Below are 18,508 nucleotides of genomic sequence, written 5' to 3'. Positions count from 1 at the left end.
GCACTTTTGTAAGGGGTTCACACAAATGCTTTAAAGTGAAGGGCACACTCTAGAACATGTGTTTACATTATCTTAGTCCCTCCTGCTTGTGCTGTTAACTCGATTAAGGGAAATGGTGGCCATCCAAAAGCTCTGTTTGTGTGTATCTTGCAGGAGTTCTTTGGAATCTCTCATCTTGCGATGCACTCAAAATGCCAATCATCCAGGACACCCTGGCAGTGTTGACCAACGCGGTGATTATCCCACACTCAGGCTGGGAAAACTCACCTCTTCAGGACGATCGGAAGATACAGCTGCATTCCTCACAAGTGCTGCGAAACGCCACTGGATGCCTAAGGTGAGTCCCGTGTCATTGTCACTTCCTTCTGTCCTCAGGTGCTTTTTGTTTCTGTAACTTTATTGCTGTTTTGCTAAGGAGCAGAATGTTCTGGGATATTCTTATGGCAATAGAGGGCAAGAAGCTAGCAAAAGTCATTTCTAATGTGGTACTGAAGAGGCATATTCATCTTCCTCTGCCCTGTACCTCCCCTAGTATTTGACTTATTTAACATGTTTTCTTAGATCTTAGGCAAAAAATACATAAATAAATGTTGTCATCGCAACCAAATATAGTTTTCTTTGATTGAAAGCAAGTGTTGTGACATATCATGCATATAGAATAACCAGGCAGACCAACTGTTTGGGAGAGCCTATGACAAATACATAGGCATCACAGTAAGTGTCTCTGGTATCTATTTTTATTTTTTAAAAATGTTCAATGTGACTGCTAGAGCTTGTAATTCTTAAAAATAGCTCTTTAATAAGGCCTGTGGTGTGAAATGTCTTTTTTAAATAATAAAAGTAGCAAATGTGTTGTAATTATCTTCCAATGTGTTTTTTTCAAAACTCATCACCCAGAAATCTCTTGAGATGTTTTAGATGTTCCATTTAGTTTTTGCTCTTAGAAAAGAGAATGTAATAATTAAGGTGTGCTTATTCTAATCTCTGGGAACGGTGTTCCCAAGGATATTGTACATTGTAGAAAGTGAGAAATCTCTGCCAGTTTAACTTAATGGTGGGATGTATGTGGTTTAAGATACCTAGTCAGATAGTCTGTATTTCAGAAGTGAAATGTACAGAGTTGCTTTAGCTGGGCTGCCTCAAAGCTGACACTTCTCTGACAGTTGATCAGTTTCTAGGTGTAAGTACCAGTCTCAACTGAGAAGACACAGGATCACTTTAGTGACATTAATAATAAAGTTCTCATGAATATTTATAACAATACTCTTAGCCTCCAGTCTTGAGAAGGGTGTGTGTGTTTGTGTGAATGTGCATGCATAAAGGGAGCTAAAGAGAGCTGGCCTCCATAAATATCAGTGTGCATTCATGGACAGGAATAGGAAACCCTCCAACAATTTTGCTTTTCCTCAAGGTCATGAAATAATGATCTTTTGACATGATTTCTCTGGATAGGCTCCACCATAAGCCAAATTTACAGTTCTCTACACCCCACTTTTGAGACATCCATTTTATAACCTCTTAAATTCTATGATCCTTCAGAAACCTCCTGCCCTACTGGAAGAAATATAGCTCATCCGAAGCTAAAACTGTGGGCATTTCTGACCCTTTCTACCTCATTTTTCTATGCCAGTTATATGCAACTATTACAGGTAGTTTTCCTTTCTTAACATCCTTGACTTGTAAAGAGTGTCTTTGTTCCTAATCAGGATTGTGGAAGGAAGTGCTTCAGAACCAATTGTAGACATATAGTTAATAAAGATCGGTTTATCTCCATCAATTAATATTCTCTATAAATTATATAGTAATGTGACTATATATTCATGATGTTTGATTTAAGGATGAAGGATACTGATATATGAACATTCAGCTTCCTTTGATAAAAGTCAGATGAAGAAACCAGCCTAGTGAAGGCTCACGGTTCCCCTTTGTGGGTCATCTGGGCCAAGTTCACAAACACAGAGGCTTGACCAGTGCTGCTTCTGCTTCAAGCCAGGACTGACCACCTCATAGGAAGCAAAAAGGAGGACATCTGATTCAGAAAGAGTTTCATGTAGGCTGAGTGGCTTTTCTTAGCCCACATGAAACCGGGTTTAGGGTTTTCCCCACTTTTCAGTGTTTATCATGCGAGTGACAAAGTAAGGTCTATCAAAATGTGGTGACTGTTTCACTTCCCTCCTAATTCATTAAGCTCCTTCTGTTGCCAAAACTCAGCCTCTGTTCACTGGTGCCAAATAGAAATGCAGAGACAGAGTTTTGGGTGGAGTATAAAGAAATAGCTTTATTGCTTTACCAGGCAAAGGGGGCCACAATGGGCTAATGCCCTGAAGACTGTGTCCCATCCTGAAGAGGGGTAGTGAGGGGTCTTAGAGTGCTGAAGGAGCAGGGTGTGATCAGCTCATGGACATCCTCTGATTGGTTGGTGGTGAGGTAATCTGGAGTCAGCATTATCAACCTTCTGGTTCCAACTGGTCTGGGGTCTACATGCTTGTGGGTTGCATACAGTTAACTTCTCCCACTGGTGGGAGTTTCAATTTCTGCAAACCAGCTCAGAGGACATGGCTCAGGATATTATCTATAGCCCTTGAGGAGGAACTAAAGGTCCTTGACTTTGTTTACTGGCTAAAGTATTATTTTGTCTTGCATGACTGTTTTCCTTTCTTTCTGCATCTTCTTACTTCTCTGATTAAATTTATTCTTTGACTAAAGTTTTTCTACAGACAAAAGGCCAGTGGCCAACATGGATGAGGGTCTGTTCTGGGAAGGACCCTATAGGGTCCTGCTCCATTACATTTCCCTTCTTATAGAAAGAAATATGAGTTTTTATCTCTTATTTAAATATGTTTATGAATCATTCTACATTAATGAGCAGATTGGACTAACAGGGGAAGAAAACAGCTCTGGGAAGGGGCTAAAATGAATTTATCAAATAAAGACTCAGCAGATGAACGGTTTCAGGAAATTTCTACTATTACCATTTGCTTAGAACCAGTGTTGGAAAAATACACAAAAAATGTTTTAAATATTTATATCATGATGGAAGCATCTAGATTTTAGTATGTGAGGTTATATTGACATTCTTAATTCTTTCAACAAAACCAAGATCTTTATTTACATGAAAGAAGTTGCTTTGTATGCTGTTCCTGCCTTTCAGCAGTTTCATCCATGGGCATTTTCTAAGTGCCTGCTGTGTGCCAAGAAGGGACCAGGAAACCAAAAATAAACATAGCAACCTCTTAACCTTCTAATCCCTTGGAAGACAATTACACCCATGCAGTTGAAAGGTTGTTGCTGAATGATAAAATGCCAGGATTCTTGGCCTCCGGAGGCGAATTCAATCCGGGGCCAGAGACGAGGCTGGATCACTCAGAGATTTTGTGTAATAAAGTTTTATTAAAGTATAAAGGAGATAGAAAAAAAAATAAAGTATAAAGGAGATAGAGAAAGCTTCTGACATAGGCATCAGAAGGGGGCAGAGTACCCCCCTGCTGGTCTGCAGCTGGATGTTATATAGCCACTCACAATCTGTTAATGAAAAGAAAGGAATGTCTTAAAACTCAGAATGGCACCAGATAATTCATCCCAGGCCATAAAACAATTGACTTGAGTCTTGTAGAAGGGCAGATTACCACACAAATAGTTTCGTTTACATAGATTAGGGGAACGATATCTGAGTATGACATACTGGTTTGTCAAGTAGGTTCTGAGCCATTTGGTGAATTGAAGACAGAGTCTGGGACACATTAACATAGCTTAAGACACACATTTCCATAAGAAAAAATGTATTGGTTAACTCAAGGTTTGAGAATAGTTGGCTTCAGGTGAAAAGAAACCAGGTGTCATGGCAAGAGAGCATTTTAAGAGAAACCTTTTAAATTTGTAGAGAAGGAAAAAAAAATCTCTAATTGGTTTCCTCCTGCCGCTTAAGAGAGAGAAAAATGTCTGGCACTTTCAGCCTATTTCCTCCATTTGGAGACCCCTGGCCTTCCTGCCTGTTACCCTTCCTCTCACAGTGAGTCCTGGTTTTATGATTAGGATAGTATAGAATGGGCTTCCCGGCTGGCGCTAGTAGTAAAGAACCGCCCTGCCAGTGCAGGAGACAAATAGATGTGATTTGATCAGGGTCAGGATGGTCCCCCAGAGGAGGAAATGGCAGCCCGCTCCAGTACTCTTGCCTAGAGAATCCCATGGAGAGAGGAGCCTGGTGGGCTACAGTGCAGGGATCACAAAGAGCTGGGCGTGAAGAAGCGACTTGGCACGCAGGATAGTACAGAAGGAAACACTGGCGAAGGGGTGGCTTATTCAGCCAGTGTGGTCACAAACGCTTTCAAGAACCAGGTGAGGCTGGGGTCAGCCAGAGAAGGGGCTTCACCAGTCAACGCTTTGGGAGCTCCTTGAGGCCAGAAAGATCAGCACACACTCCTACACTGATGTGGGGGACATAACTCCAGGGTCTGTAGGCAGTCTGCAAACCTCAGACTTTAAGAAAGGCAGCTTGCTTAGTTGTTCGATTCTAGGTGAAAAAGGGATGTCAAAGCAGAGCTCAGAAGGGTCGACCTGAATCTCTAAGGGGCAGAAAACTATGGCGAAGCTTTTACCAAGAGAACATGATGATCACCTATGTCTGGGAGCAATTTTACAGGACAGCGTGAAAGCAGGTAGGGAGGGGAGCGGTGACATGAAGGGTGGAGCTGTGAATTTATGGACTGCCCTGCAAACTTCATTTTTAAGGTACCTCCTGTAGGCCAAAATAAATATCAATATTTTGTTCCATTCAATTAAATTTAACCTTCACTGGTTTGTATCTATGAGAGCTATCTCCATAGCTGTTTTAGGTCTGCTTTTTATTTTGGAAATATTTTCATCATTTTATGTTATTCTTATTTAAATTATAGTTTCAATATCTTATTAAATGTTAGAGAAGTTTTATGGCACAAATCATTATTTGTATGTAACTGAGGCTTCATAAATCAAATCCCCCCAAAACAAAAGGATATAAAACACATGTAACTGAGCTAAATTATAGATAATGCAGTGCACTCAGCAAAAGTCCTCCTGGAACTGCAGAAATGATTTGAATATAGTCCTTAAAATGTAAAATTAATAAGCAGGTCATCTCAACTTATAAATCACATCTGGGCTTATACCTTTGCAAGAAACATTTTTTTTTTCTATCACAATATTTAGAAAGAATTTGGTGCTTTGCTGCTTCTTAAAGCAGAAAATAAAATTACAACAATTGTTCTTTTCGTCATTTTTATGTACTCTATGTATATTTTGTATAAAAAAAATGATACAGTGAATTTGCCCAAGAAGATGATACAGTGAGTTTATGTAACATTTGCATACCTTGATCTGGTCCATTAATTTATAGCTTTAATCTTTTTTTCACTTTTAAAGACATTCATTTTTTCTTTTCTAACTTTACAAGTGGCACATGTTTATTGCTGACTACTAGAAACACTTGCAAGCATAAAGTAATAAGTAACAATCACCCATAAACCTCATCCCCAGAGATAACCATCATTAGCATTTTTTATACATTTCCTCCCAATATCTGCATACCTTTTTACCCTTGAAATTTACCTAAATTGTATAAAAATGCCTAAGTTGTATGTTACAAGCCTTTTCCAATGTGTCATTACCACCACTGTCATACTTCATGAAATCAGGCTAAAACGTAAGTATGTGATTTAGGACCCTGTTTATCTTATTAAAAAGGATAATAAATTGCATTTGTTCTACAAAGTGTGCTGATTTTTATGTAAAATTAAGAGGAGCATTTTTATTCATAAAATTGCTGACTTCCAAGGTCCAGGAGCTTCTACTTCACATACATCATTCATTCTCATATTTATTATAAGTTCAATAAGTCATGTGTCGTAAGTCAGGAAGCCAGTATTTTCATCCACATCCTGACTCCTAATCCAGACCCTGCCCGCCCACTACACCACACAGATGGGAAATGCAGTGTTCTGTGAGATGAGATTGTAGATCTGTGCTGGAGCAACGCAGACAACCACCCAACCACAGAGTGGACAGCCCCCTCCCAGGTGCTGGTTCTTTTAATTTGCTTCTTGACGTTTCGCTGAGTGGCATCTACTTGGCCAGTATCCCTTTTGCCTTTAATTGTCAGGTGTCTCCTCCTTCCCCTTCTTTCTTACTGTCTTTGCTCCTCTCCAAAGTCCCAGAGTGTGGCTGACAGGGGACCCACACAGAGTTAGTCACCTTCCCCCACTTAAGTCCCCTGTCTCCACCTCTGTCTTACATTTTAAGTTAAACAAGTAGTACTATGAGTGTCTTTTGTTTTAAAGACTACATTTTAAGACATGTCCTAGATAATAGAGTAGACATTGTTTTTCCAGTTCTTAAACTCCTCCGTCTGTTTACTGATGACTTAAAGTGAATTCATATTTTTGGCTTGTTTCTACAGCTACAGTTTCAAGAATATATGAGGAAAATGAAGTGTAAAAGAAAATTAAACTCTTTTCCTGGGATAGTGTTTCCTAGCTCAGTGTAACTTATAACTCCAGTAGGAGTGTATGATAGGTAAAAGTAAATTTATCAAATCATTATCAGATATCATTATCCCCAACTTTTGTTCCTAGCAGGATTCAAACTTATTTCTGTCATTTCAGGGCAGGAAGCCAAGGTGAAAAATGTAAGCAATTGCTATTCTGAAAGAGTACACCTTTTTATTTTTTGTAAAGAAAAAAAATATTATAAATGCAAATTGCACCACTCTTAAATATTCAAAAGCTTATCAGAGTGAAATTTAAGTTAAAAAGAAGACCTATGCCTTAGTAAACTAGGATCTAGAACACTCACATTGTGCAGTCTTTGTACAAATTGAAATGTCTTAAAAGACTCTGTCCAGTTTCTCCTGCTTTCTCTCTGGCCATGCCTGTTGTACCAGTATCAGTGGCGATGTCCGCCCCACCAGTCTCAAGCATTGGACACACTCCCTGGGAACATTCTACAGAGAAGAGCCCTTTGGTTTTGCCTTTCCTAAAAAGGTGTAGTGAATCTTCGTGGGCAGATGGCATATCACGTTGACATTGCTAAAATGTAAGCACATATGAAATATAAAATGAAAAGGTAATGCCATTAGTCCTTTTCCACTTAAAATTCATTTTGCGAGTAAGAAATGAAATTTTTTAAAAGCTGACCTATTTGTTCCTGAAATATCTATCCATCACTGAGAAAAGAGGATAGAAATAGGGGGGAAAAAATTTCTCTTAAATTTTGTTGAAGGAGAGAGTTGTTAAGAATGATAGATTATGGGGTTCCAGGAGGGAGTGGCAGGTGGGACCCTCGGGTGTCAGAGCTGGGGGTGATGGGCAGGGGTCGGCTTGGTCTCTGCTCAGAGGAGCCTGGACGGCTATAATTCATAGCCCTCACCCTCCCCCCGACGAGTCACATGCAGTAACACTTGACTTCCTCCTCGTTTCTCCTCCTTTTAAAATTTTCTTTTGTTCCTATTCTGTTCAATTAAAGCTTTAATTTTTAATTAAAAATTTACAAATATGGCTTAAAATAAATATGGAAAGATGTTAGAACAGCCTAGGCCTTAATTATTCATGAAGTTATTGTGTTGGTTTTTTTTCTCTTTATAACTTAAGGATTCCTCCAGGGAAAACATTTTTCTGTGGCCTTAGTCAGGTGATATAGACCTTGAAATTGACTCACTTATGTGCCTGTGATTGTTCCACCACACACCATGTGATCAAATACCCTCCTATAACATCTGGCGAGAAGAATCATCACCTTCAGCCAGAATGTGTGTTGACCAGCTATACACTGAAGGCTCGCTAGTGAAGGTCAGTCCAGCTCCGCCTGTGGGCAAGCTTATTTTGGCTGGGGTCACTGCTGTAGGTTGGATAAGCGTCCCCCCAAGTTTGTGTCAACCAGGAGCCTCAGAATGTGGCTCTATTTGGAAATAGGGTCTTTGCAGATATAATTAGTTAAGCAGTAAGGTCACACTGCGAATCCATGTGTGCTATGCCTAGTAACTCAGTTGTGACCACTCTCCATGACTCCATGGGCTGTAGCCTGCCAGGCTCCTCTGTCCATGGGGAATACTGGAGTGGGTTGCCATGCCGTCCTCCAGGGAGTCTTCACAGCCCAGGGATCCAACCCAGGTCTCCCGCACTGCAGGTGGATTCTTTCCCATCTGAACATCACTCATATGTGGGATCTAGAATACGACGTGAATGAACTTACGTGTGAAGGAGAAACAAGCTCACAGACATAGAGAACAGGCTTGCGGTTGCTGAGGGGTGAGGGGTGTGGGGAGGGGGCAGGCTGGGAGTTTTGGATTAGCAGATGCAAACTCTTATATATACGATGGATAAACAACAGAGTCATACTATAGAGCACGGGGAACTGTATTCAGCATCCTGTGATAAACCACAATGGAAAAGAATATATACATGTAACTGACTCACTCAGCTGGAAATAAGCACAACATTGTTAATCAACCACAGTTCAATGATATTTAAGAAAAGATGAGGTCACACTGAATTAGGGTAAACCCTAGTGAGTGGTTTCTTTATGAGAAGAGGACTTGTACACACAGAGGCAGATGGGGGAGGACGGCCATGTGAAGACAGGCAGAAACCGGAGTGATGCAGCTAAGCCCAGGACTGACAGGGCCTGCCAGCAACCACTGGAAGCTAGAAGGAGGCAAAGGATTCTTAACCAGAGCCTTCAGAGAGATCACAACCTTGCTGACACCTTGATCTTGGACTCCTAACCTCCAGAACTATGGAAGAATAATGTTCTGTAGTTTTTAGATGTCCAGTTTGTGACAATTGTTTTTCTTTTTTTAGTTTTTTTGGTGGACTTCCCTGGTGGCTAAGATGGTAAAGCGTCTGCCTACAATGCGGGAGACCCGGGTTCAATCCCTGGGTCAGGAAGATCTCCTGGAGAAGGAAATGGCAACCCACTCCAGTATGCTTCCCTGGAAAATACCATGGATGGAGGAGCCTGGTGGGCTACAGTCCATGGGGTCACAAAGAGTCGGACATGACTGAGCAACTTCACTTCACTTTTTTGACAATTTGTTCTGGCAGCCCTGGGAACCTGATACAGTCACCCTAGTGAGGAACCCAGAGGCCCCGCCAAGCAGAGGAACCACCCCAGGATATAGGGAACAAAGGAGTGAATAACCTAGAGAGGCTGCCTGTCCCCAGACAGCACCCACACACTGAGCCGATCGCGGCAGATCCAGATAGAAAGTCGTTCTTGTTTTATCTTTTTAACTTTATTTATGTTGGCTGTGCTGGGTCTCCATGCAGCTTGTGGGTTTTCTCTAATTGTGGCGAGTGGGGGTTCCTCTTTGTTACACTGTGTGGGCTTCTCATTGCGGTGACTTCTCTGGTGGAGCACGGGCTCAGTAGTTGTGGCTCAGTTGCTCCGCAGCATGTGGGATCTTCCTGGACCAGGGATTGAACTGGTGTCCCCTGCATTGGCTGGCAGAATCTTATTTGCTGGGCCACCAGAGAAGTCCAGAAAGTCGTTCTTCTCTAAGCCAAGGGCGTTCCCCTCCACAGCTCAGGTTCACGGCAGCTCACCCCCTGCAGCAGGATTGGCTCTGCAAGGCCGGGTGAGGATGCGTCAGCCAAAGAAGTTCAAGTCCAACTGTTTTGACTGGTGGCTGTTAAATAAGCATCTCCCAGCGTGAAGAATTGAGGCTCATGGTTTCTGCCTGTTTACGAGCCGCCCTTCCTTTCCCTCCTGACTTTGAACTTGCTTCTGAAAGATCTCCTGGAGTAGGAAGGCATTCCACTCCAGTGTTCTTGCCTGGAAAATTCTATGGACAGAGCATCCTGGTGGGCTAGAGTCCACAGGGTCTTGCCATGGAGAACCCCATGGACAGAGCAGCCTCGAAGGCTACGGTTCATAGGGTTGCAGAGTCAGACACGACTGAAGCCACTTAGCGTGCACACGTGACGGTCCACAGTCAATCTCAGGTCTCACACAGAGCACGTGACATGACTTAAGTCTCATTTAAGGAAGTCCATTCCCATGGCTGAGTGCAGAATGAATGTTTTCAGGATTTAGTGCAAAGCATGACTGCGTTTTTCCATTTAAAATATCACAAATCAGTATCCTAATGGTCCCTTCATGTCCTTGATCATCATTTCATCATCAACTGCAGGTAAAGCCTTCCTGAGTATCCTTTTTTTACTTAAAAGTCTGCCTGCTGAAAACGACAACTCAGATGGGCCTTAAGGTCTGGCTGTGTTACATTTAGTCACAAGCACCTAGGGCTTTATCTCCAGCTGAAGTATTTTCATAAGGCTGGCGTTGCTAACATCCACAGCTCATTTCCTAGTGCCGCCGAGCCATTTCTTTTCTTTTATTATTCTATTCCCACTTCAGCATCTTGTCCTGAAGGACAGCAATATACAACCCTAATTTTTCCCATCTATCTTTGTGTACAGGAGAATGTTATTAAGGCCGCCAAAGGAGCTGCACTGTGCCTTTGCTTATGAGTATAATTAAACTCAGACCCTCAATTAGTCATTTTAACCCATATAATGGATGAGCACTTGGTCCCGTGGTGCCGCTAATTCTGGAGTGACCTTGAGAAAACCCCGTCACAAAGTAATACCAGTGATAATCACACTCGGGCTAGAAAGCGCCTAGGAAATTTATTTTATCTGGTTTACTCTTGAATTAGACGCAGGAAAGAAGAGGAGTTATTATTTTTACCTTATGTTCAGCTGCTTGCTGGTATCAGGCATCTAATAAAAAGAATCTGCTTTTAAAAGTATGTTTAAATCTTGTAGAAGAGGCCCTGAATTTATCCCAGCCTTGCGTTCCCGCCGAATGGAGTACTCTCGCTCAGGTACTGAGAAGGGAAGGACGTAGTCCACGTGGATGCTGAGGACAGGTGTGACACCGCTCACCCCACCCAGCCTCCGTCCTCCCACACCTGCTCCTCCAGGGCCTGAGCAGTCCTCCACTCCTGATCACTGTGTCTGTTTCAGCTGCAGAATGAATGGTCTTCTTGAGTCCTGATTCAGCGATGGAGGTCCCCTTTGAATGATGGGAACGGAATCCACAGGGGGCAGAAGGTGTAGGGGGTCTTAGGAGCCCATCTCTGCAACTCCATTGGTGATGGGGGCTCTGGCAGCCAATGGTTCACCGCAGCACTTCAAGCTCACTGCCTCCTGCCTGATCAGAAGAAGGATGGTGGCTTGTCACCTTATTACCTTGCTCAGGCTGTCGTAACAGAGGACCACAGACGGGGTGGTTTAAACAACAGAAATTTATTGTCTCCCAGTTCTGAGGGTTAGGGCTGGTTCTCGGAGGCCTCAGTCCTGAACTTGTAGGTGGTCACCTTCTGACTGTCCTCATTTGCTCTTCCCTCTGTGGGTCTGAGTCCTGATCTCCTCTTCCTCTAAGGACACCAGTCATGTTGGATTAGGGCCCAGGCCAAAGACCTCATGTTATCTTAATTACTGCTTCGAAGACTATTTCTAAATGCAGTATCATTCTGAGGAGCTGGGAGTTAAGATCTAACATCTGAGCTTGGGAGGGACATAATTCAGTGATAATAAAACTCTAATAGTTGGCTTTCACTGGTTGTTCTCACTTTGGGAAATAAGTTTTAATAAAACATTCTTCTAGCAAGGTCATGTTGACCAGTGTGAAGCATATTGTAATTTATGGTATAATAAAACCAAAATCATGCTTATTTCTTAGCCAGGGGAAAAAAATAAGCTAATGTTAGCCTTTTGTCTCTGTTTTCAAGTGGAAGTAATCATAAAAATATGCTACAGGTGGACACTTCCTTTTTTCCATTGTCATCAATGTAACTTCAAGAAATTATATAGCCATGTGAGAATTCCAAAAGCCAATTAATGAATTTGCTCTTGAATTGGGGTTTACCTACTGAACTATGTTTCATTCTTATACTTTGATGAAATCAGTAACTTAACAAGAGGGATCTTAGAAAATCTATTCATCTTAAATCCTAATTATTGAATGTACATGAAATGATCTTTGATTTGGAATTAGGAGATCTGATTTGAGCTTTGATACATCTTGTGCATTGTCCTGAGGGAAACTAGGCTACATTATCTTTGCGTCAAATTCCATGGCTCTAAAGGAGTGGTTTGGCCTAGGTGTCCTTGATGAAATTATTTTTAAAAAAAATGTAAAGCATGGCCAGGGTATTTGCTAGCTGACCCCAAGTTGGAATCCCCCCCAAAAAAATCATCCCCAAAGGAGGTATCTTCAAGGAAGGCATCACCCTTGAGCACCACAGGCTCTAGGGCCTGGTCTTTGTCTTTACATGGTGAGAAACTTGACCTTCAAGCTACAAGACCATCAGGAGGAAGTTAGTGCTCAGTTTAGCACCTACTGGGAAGCCCAGATGGAACAGTGGTAAAGAATGCACCTGCCGGAGATGCAGGAGACGTGGGCTTGATCCCCGGGTTGGGGCGATCCTCTGGAGTGGGAAATGACAACCTGCTCCAGTAATCTTGCCTGGAAAATTCCATGGACAGAGGAGTCTGGAAAGTTCCATGAATAGAGGAGCCTGGTGGTCTGTAGTCCATGGAGCCACAAAGAGTCAGCTATGACTAAACACTCAACACATGTTGTTGTTCAGTCGCCCAGTCGTGTCCAATTCTTTGTGATCCCATAGACTGCAGCAGGCCTCCCTATCCCTCACCATCTCCTGAAGTCTGCCCAAGTTCACGTCCATTGCATCGGTGATGCCATCTCATCCTCTGCTGCCCTCTTCTCCTTCTGCCCCCAATCTTTCCCAGCATCAGGGGCTTTTCCAATGAGTCAAGCCCATCATGTACTGTGCTTCTTTAATTTGCATACCGTTAATGCAGTTGTCCCAATAGTCTGCTGAGATGGGAATTCCTACCCTATTTTACAAACTCAGAAGCTGATACCCCTAAGGGCAAGATTAAGTTACCCCAAGTCACACGACTTGTAAGAGACTGAACAGTGATGTTAAGTCCCAGGATGCAGAATGCAACAGCTGGGTTCTTCCCACTTCACCATATTTCTTAAGCCGGAGATGAGAAACAGCTGAAGAACACATGTAATTGTTTATAACAGAGGAGATGATGCTGACTCAGCTGGGATCCCATAAGAAGCATACACCAGCATGGAGATGCAGGAGACACGTTAGAACTAGAATCCATGCGAAATATTTAATTAGGGGAAATGCCCAAGAAGAAAACTGGGCAGGAACCAGAGGAGCTGGGAGTCCCGAAACCGTGATGCTGGTCTGACCCCAAAGGAAGGAAGGAAGGAGGGGAGAGAGAAAGGAAGGGAGGGATGGAGGGAGGGAGGAAGGAAAGAAGGGAGGGTGGAGAGAGGAGGGAGGGAGGAAGCACGATTGAAATGTCTTAGACTCTAAGGGGCCACTGGAGAGTTCTGAGCCCAAGCCATCCTTCCAAGGAGTCCCACATTTCCCAGGAACGGGCTTGCCTTGCTGCTGTTGCCAAGCTCAGTTGCTGACCGGGATCATCCATGGGAGCTGAGGTCTCTGCAGAAAAGCAAACACAGTGACAGATTCCAGGGCACAGCAGCTGGACAGCTGGCATAGAGCAGTGATGCTCCTGTATTAAGAAATATGCGAGGGTGCATTTTCATGGATGTTCCCTAAGCCTAATCTCTTACCAGTATTTCGTTTGCTCTAGGCTAGCCCCTCAAAAGCCACACTTTCATCAGAAGGTTGCTTGGTGGTATAGAATTGAAACAAGAGGGGTTAGTTATATTGACTGCAAGTTTTATTCTCTCAACATCTATTCTTTTTACAGTGTGATAAGCCCTTTGGCAGGCTTCCCTGGTGGCCCAGTGGTAAACAATACGCTGACCAGTGCAGGAGATGTGGGTTCAATGCCTGGGTTGGGAAGGTCCCCTGGAGAAGGAAATGGCAACCCACTCCAGTATTCTTGTTTGGGGAATTCCATGGACAGAGGAGGCTGGTGGTCTGCAGCCCATTGGGTGAGCCAGACACGACTTAGCAACGAAACAACAACAAACCCTCTGGTAGGCATGAGGCATGAGAGCAGGGGCTAGATGCAGTCTATGGAGTTGGCCATTGAAAGCAATGGACAGTGTCATTAAAACAGCCTCATGCCTTTGAGTCCCATTATGCTGCCACAAAACTGGGTGAATTGCATTGTGCTCTTCCTAAATCATGCCTTGGAAAGCCATATCTTTTTTTCAATATTTTCATGGCTGAACAAGCTTTTTGCCTTTAGTTGGTTTATTGTTACATCTTGTGGCCCTGAAGCTTTCTCTCTCTTCAGGATTTTGCATTTCTTTTACCTTTTCTATTAGGAAAAGTATGAAAAAAAAAAAACTTCAGTTTTCATTTCTTTCTGAAGACCTTTCTGTGCCCTAAGAAAACTAACTGTAATTTCTCTGGGTTCTTTCTGGCATTTATGTTCCATGAAATAGTAGAGATCATTTCTCCCAAAACATTACTTTATTTCCCTAAGCTAGAGAAAGTGAAAGTTTGAATTCACCTTAAGTGTAAGTGATTAATATGAAATACCCCATCATGCTTTTCCTTCTTAAAGTTTTCAGTACTCATTTTTGAAAATTCCAATCCACTTAATTATAAAAATATGCAGGATATAACTAAAATTTGTCTTTAATTACTTATTCTATAATTTGGTTGCAAATATGGACTTTTTTTAAAAGGAGAGGCAAATCTTAAAGTTTATCTTTTCAGTATAAGTAGTCATACTTCCTGTTAGAGCCTGAATAGTCAAATCATCCATTAGTATGAACAAATTATTTCCTTTGAGAAAAGATTAAATGAAGAAGTTTATTTTCATTTAATTGGTAGACAATGGTGCTTCATATTTATCCACATAAACCATTGGGTTATAAAGTATAACTGAAAAGCTGGTTCCTTCTTAGAAACTTTCATAACTTCTTAATATTAAAAATATAATTTTTCCTTCTTCTGCCTTCCAAATTATATTACCATTGCATCAGAAATAGCTTCCCTGGAGGAAAAGCAAGGAAGTCTATTAATCATAAATTGAAGAAGAAAGAGCTCGACAGTTTTACTTCTTGCTTACATACTAAGCCTCTCCAATATTTTAATACATGTATTTTCATATCATTTCTCCTGTCCCTTTTCAAAATGACATTTATTTTGAAATAGAGCCAGTGTTTACCAGAGTTGGGACAAAACAACCAAGAGGATGAATACAGTTCACAGAACAGGTGGAGGCTAGCCCATGTTCAGCAACACTGGGGAAGATCTCCAGCTTGCAGGTATGCTTGCCCTTGGAGGAAAGAGAAACATAAGCAAGGAGAGCCATGAGTAACATTTTCCAAAGACACCAGTTCAGAGCACACCTTCCTAGCCACCGTCTTACGGATTCAGAGTGAAGAACTGGATGTACAATTCTGCCCTGCCCATCCCGTCTCTTAAATCTTCTGTTCTCCTCATCCTCTTCCTTGAGTCCGTTTGTTCCTTAATTAACAAAGAATGTTTCAAATAAATTTCATTTCTTCCTTTGGTGACCAAGAACATTTGACATAGAGGAGAAACGTTCTCACGGGCCTCCTTTCCTGAGTTAGTGATTTCCTCCTGCAGACGTCCATGACTGTGTGCTACATGGTGTTTGACAGACAGCTGCGGGGCAGGCTGCGTGGGATGGCTGGATCCCTGGGTTCCTCTCCATCACTCTTGGAGCTGTGATAGGCAGGAATGAGAAATGGGGTTCCCTGAACTCAGAGAGCTATGGCCACATAGGGATCACAGGAAGCAGAGAGGCAGGTGGGGAGAACACAGAGTTATCACTTGTGATCCTGCATCGTGGACCTCCAGGTTGTCTCTCTGTGATGGGATCTTTGTCATCCTGTAGAATGTTGCTCATTCCAGACCCTGAGATCTGGGGAAGCTACTGAAAGTAAAAATAATTCTTTTCAATTCTTATTAGAAAAGTCTTATTCTGAGCCAGCAGAAGCCTCTGAAAGTACCCACTGAAATGAGGAAACTCAAAAAGAGGGCAGCCTTGTCTAGATTGCATGCTTGGTCTACCTTTTCTTGCCTCCAAAAGGTTTAAGCCAAAGAAGCAATAGTTAGTAGTAACGCACTAAGGTGTTGACAGCTGTCAACACGAGTCCTTCAGGGCACTGTGCTTTTTCTGTTATAAATCTGTGTCATAAATTCACTTTCGGTTTTTCAGTCTGCTGAGTGAAAGGACAAACATGCCAGGACTTCAGACTAAACCCGTGTTCTTTATTATTACCCCACAGAGTTACAAATACATCATCATTCCCTATTAACAGGCACTCGAGTAGCAAGGAGATGCTGTGCCGTGGACACAATGACTGGGGCTAATGAATCCCAACAACTAATTACATTTCTCGTAAAGTAACTTATTACCAGAAAGTAGCTGTGTTAGCACAAAGATGTTATGTGAGAATGGCAATCCCCAGGAAGAGGCCACCTAATTAATCATCCCCCATAATTCTCCATAATGGCCCTGTCTGGACTTTTGTGTCCAGACGACTGTTCTTCCCAGGGTTGCATTTGGCCTGACCTTATTTGGACCAACAATGTACTTGGTAATTGCAGGCTAATTTATATAAACAAAGGAGGGCCCTGCCAAATAAAAGCATCGTCATTGCAGTTGGTACTCAAGGCTCTAAGAGCTCTCTATTTTGCACAAGTTTAGGTCAAGTGGTTGCAGCCAATGACACTTACTGCAAAAAATAATTATTTCAGGAAAGCAAAAGCACCATGCCCTTGTGAAGTCTGCCAGGAAGCGTGGCTTGTGACCTGTTGTATGGAGTGAGTCCTCCTCATGTTTTGGATGAAGCTGGTTTCAGGTGTTAACTTAGAATCTCATCAGGACTTGAAGGGCTGTTTTTCCTTAGCACGTGTGAAGGAAGTGCTGATAAGTTTCTCCCTAGAACATAAAGGAACTTCACTTACTTCTTCTCTGCAGGCAGCACTGTCATCCTGCCTAGCAAACCTGATTAAATGACATTTGTCCTTGACCCCTGTCACTTCTAAGCAACTGAAATAGATGAAGAGGCTGGTGCTTCCCAAATCAGAAGGAGCCAAGTGTCCACAGCCAGAGCCCATGGGAATAGAAATTCACAAAGGAACTGATGCTAGGGTTTATTAGGATTGTACAAGGCTCCTTCCTATTTAAAGATAGGTGATTGAGACAGATTACCCTCCTGTTTCCTCTCAAGCACTCAACCAGGATCCCCTGCAAGCTTAGATAGAGACCTCTGGAAGACAAGTGTCTGAGTATCCTTCTGTGGAGGCCAGCAGGGGACTGCAGCTCAGAAGGGCAAAGCTGTGAGCCCAAAGCACCCAAGTAGCCACTGAGACAGGAATACCATTGGAGAAAGGGAGGCCTTACCTATCACCTCTCAGGTCCTGTAAACTTCTTCTTTGTATACGAACTTGTTGCACTCCATAGGCTTTAATTTGGGCTTCCCTAGTGGTTCAGCAGTAAACAACCCACCTGCAATGTGGGAGACCTGGGTCAGACCCCGGGGTTGGGAAGCTCCCCTGGAGAAGGGCATTGCAACCCACTCCAGCATTCTTGCCTGGAGAATCCCATGGACAAAGGAGGCTGGCAGGCTATAGTCCATGGGGTCGCAAACAGTCAGACACTACTGAGTGACTAAATGCAGCAGCAACAACATAAAATGAACCATTTAGAAGGGAACAATCCAGTGGCATTTAGTCCATCCACAGTGTAGTGCAGTCACTTGTGTGTGGTTCCAGAATGTTTTCAGGACCCTGGAGAGAAATTCTGGACCTATTAACTGGACCCGTTCTCTCTCCTGCTGGTCCTACTGATCACCAGTCTGTGTTCTGTCATTATGGATTTACATATTCTGAATATTCCTAGATGAAGTCATGGAATATATAGCCTTTTGTGACTGGCTTATTTCATTCTGCATAATATTTTCAAGGTTCGTTTAGGCTGCAGCATGGGAGAGTACTTTCTTCTTTTTGATAGTGGACTAATGAATGTTTCTTTGCTTGGATATACAGTATTCTGTTTATCCATTCATCTGTCAATGGTCATTGGAGCTGTGTCTACCCTTTGGCTAGTGTGACTAATGCTGCTATTAACATGTCCCTGTATTTGTCTGAACCCATGTTTTCATTGTTTTAGTAGGCATATGTTTATGAGCAGAATGGCTGGATCATAAATCTATGATGTACCTAGACAATGTATTAAAAACCAGAGGTATCACTTTGCTGACAAAGGTCCATATAGTCAAGTCTATGGTTTTTCCAGTAGTCATATACGGATGTGAGAGTTGGACCATAAAGAAGGCTGAGCACCAAAGAATTGATGCTTTTGAATTATGTTGGAGAAGACTCTTCAAAGTCCCTTGGACTGCAAGGAGATCAAACCAGTCAATCCTAAATGAAATGAGTCCTAAATACTCATTGGAAGGACTGATGCTGAAGCTCCAGTACTTTGGCCACCTGATGCCAAGAGCTGACTCTTTGGAAAAGACCCTGATG

The 18,508-nt window shown here is 42.5% G+C and overlaps 1 protein-coding gene across 8 annotated transcripts in view; it reads left to right on the top strand.

The window, feature by feature from the left end:
• The window catches only part of CTNND2 (catenin delta 2), a 1,048,486-nt gene that overhangs the window by 859,158 nt on the left and 170,820 nt on the right, over positions 1–18,508 (top strand). For all 8 annotated transcript variants that reach the window (XM_070476489.1, XM_070476490.1, XM_070476493.1 and 5 more), the window contains one exon: positions 154–337. In XM_070476489.1, the coding sequence (XP_070332590.1) occupies positions 154–337 (184 nt within the window). The remainder of the gene's footprint in view (positions 1–153; positions 338–18,508) is intronic.

The sequence above is a fragment of the Odocoileus virginianus genome, chromosome 14 (genome assembly GCF_023699985.2).
Source record: "Odocoileus virginianus isolate 20LAN1187 ecotype Illinois chromosome 14, Ovbor_1.2, whole genome shotgun sequence".
Lineage (NCBI taxonomy): Eukaryota > Metazoa > Chordata > Mammalia > Artiodactyla > Cervidae > Odocoileus > Odocoileus virginianus.
Note: the sequence above shows the minus strand (reverse complement) of the source record. Positions and strands in the feature narration are given on the sequence as shown.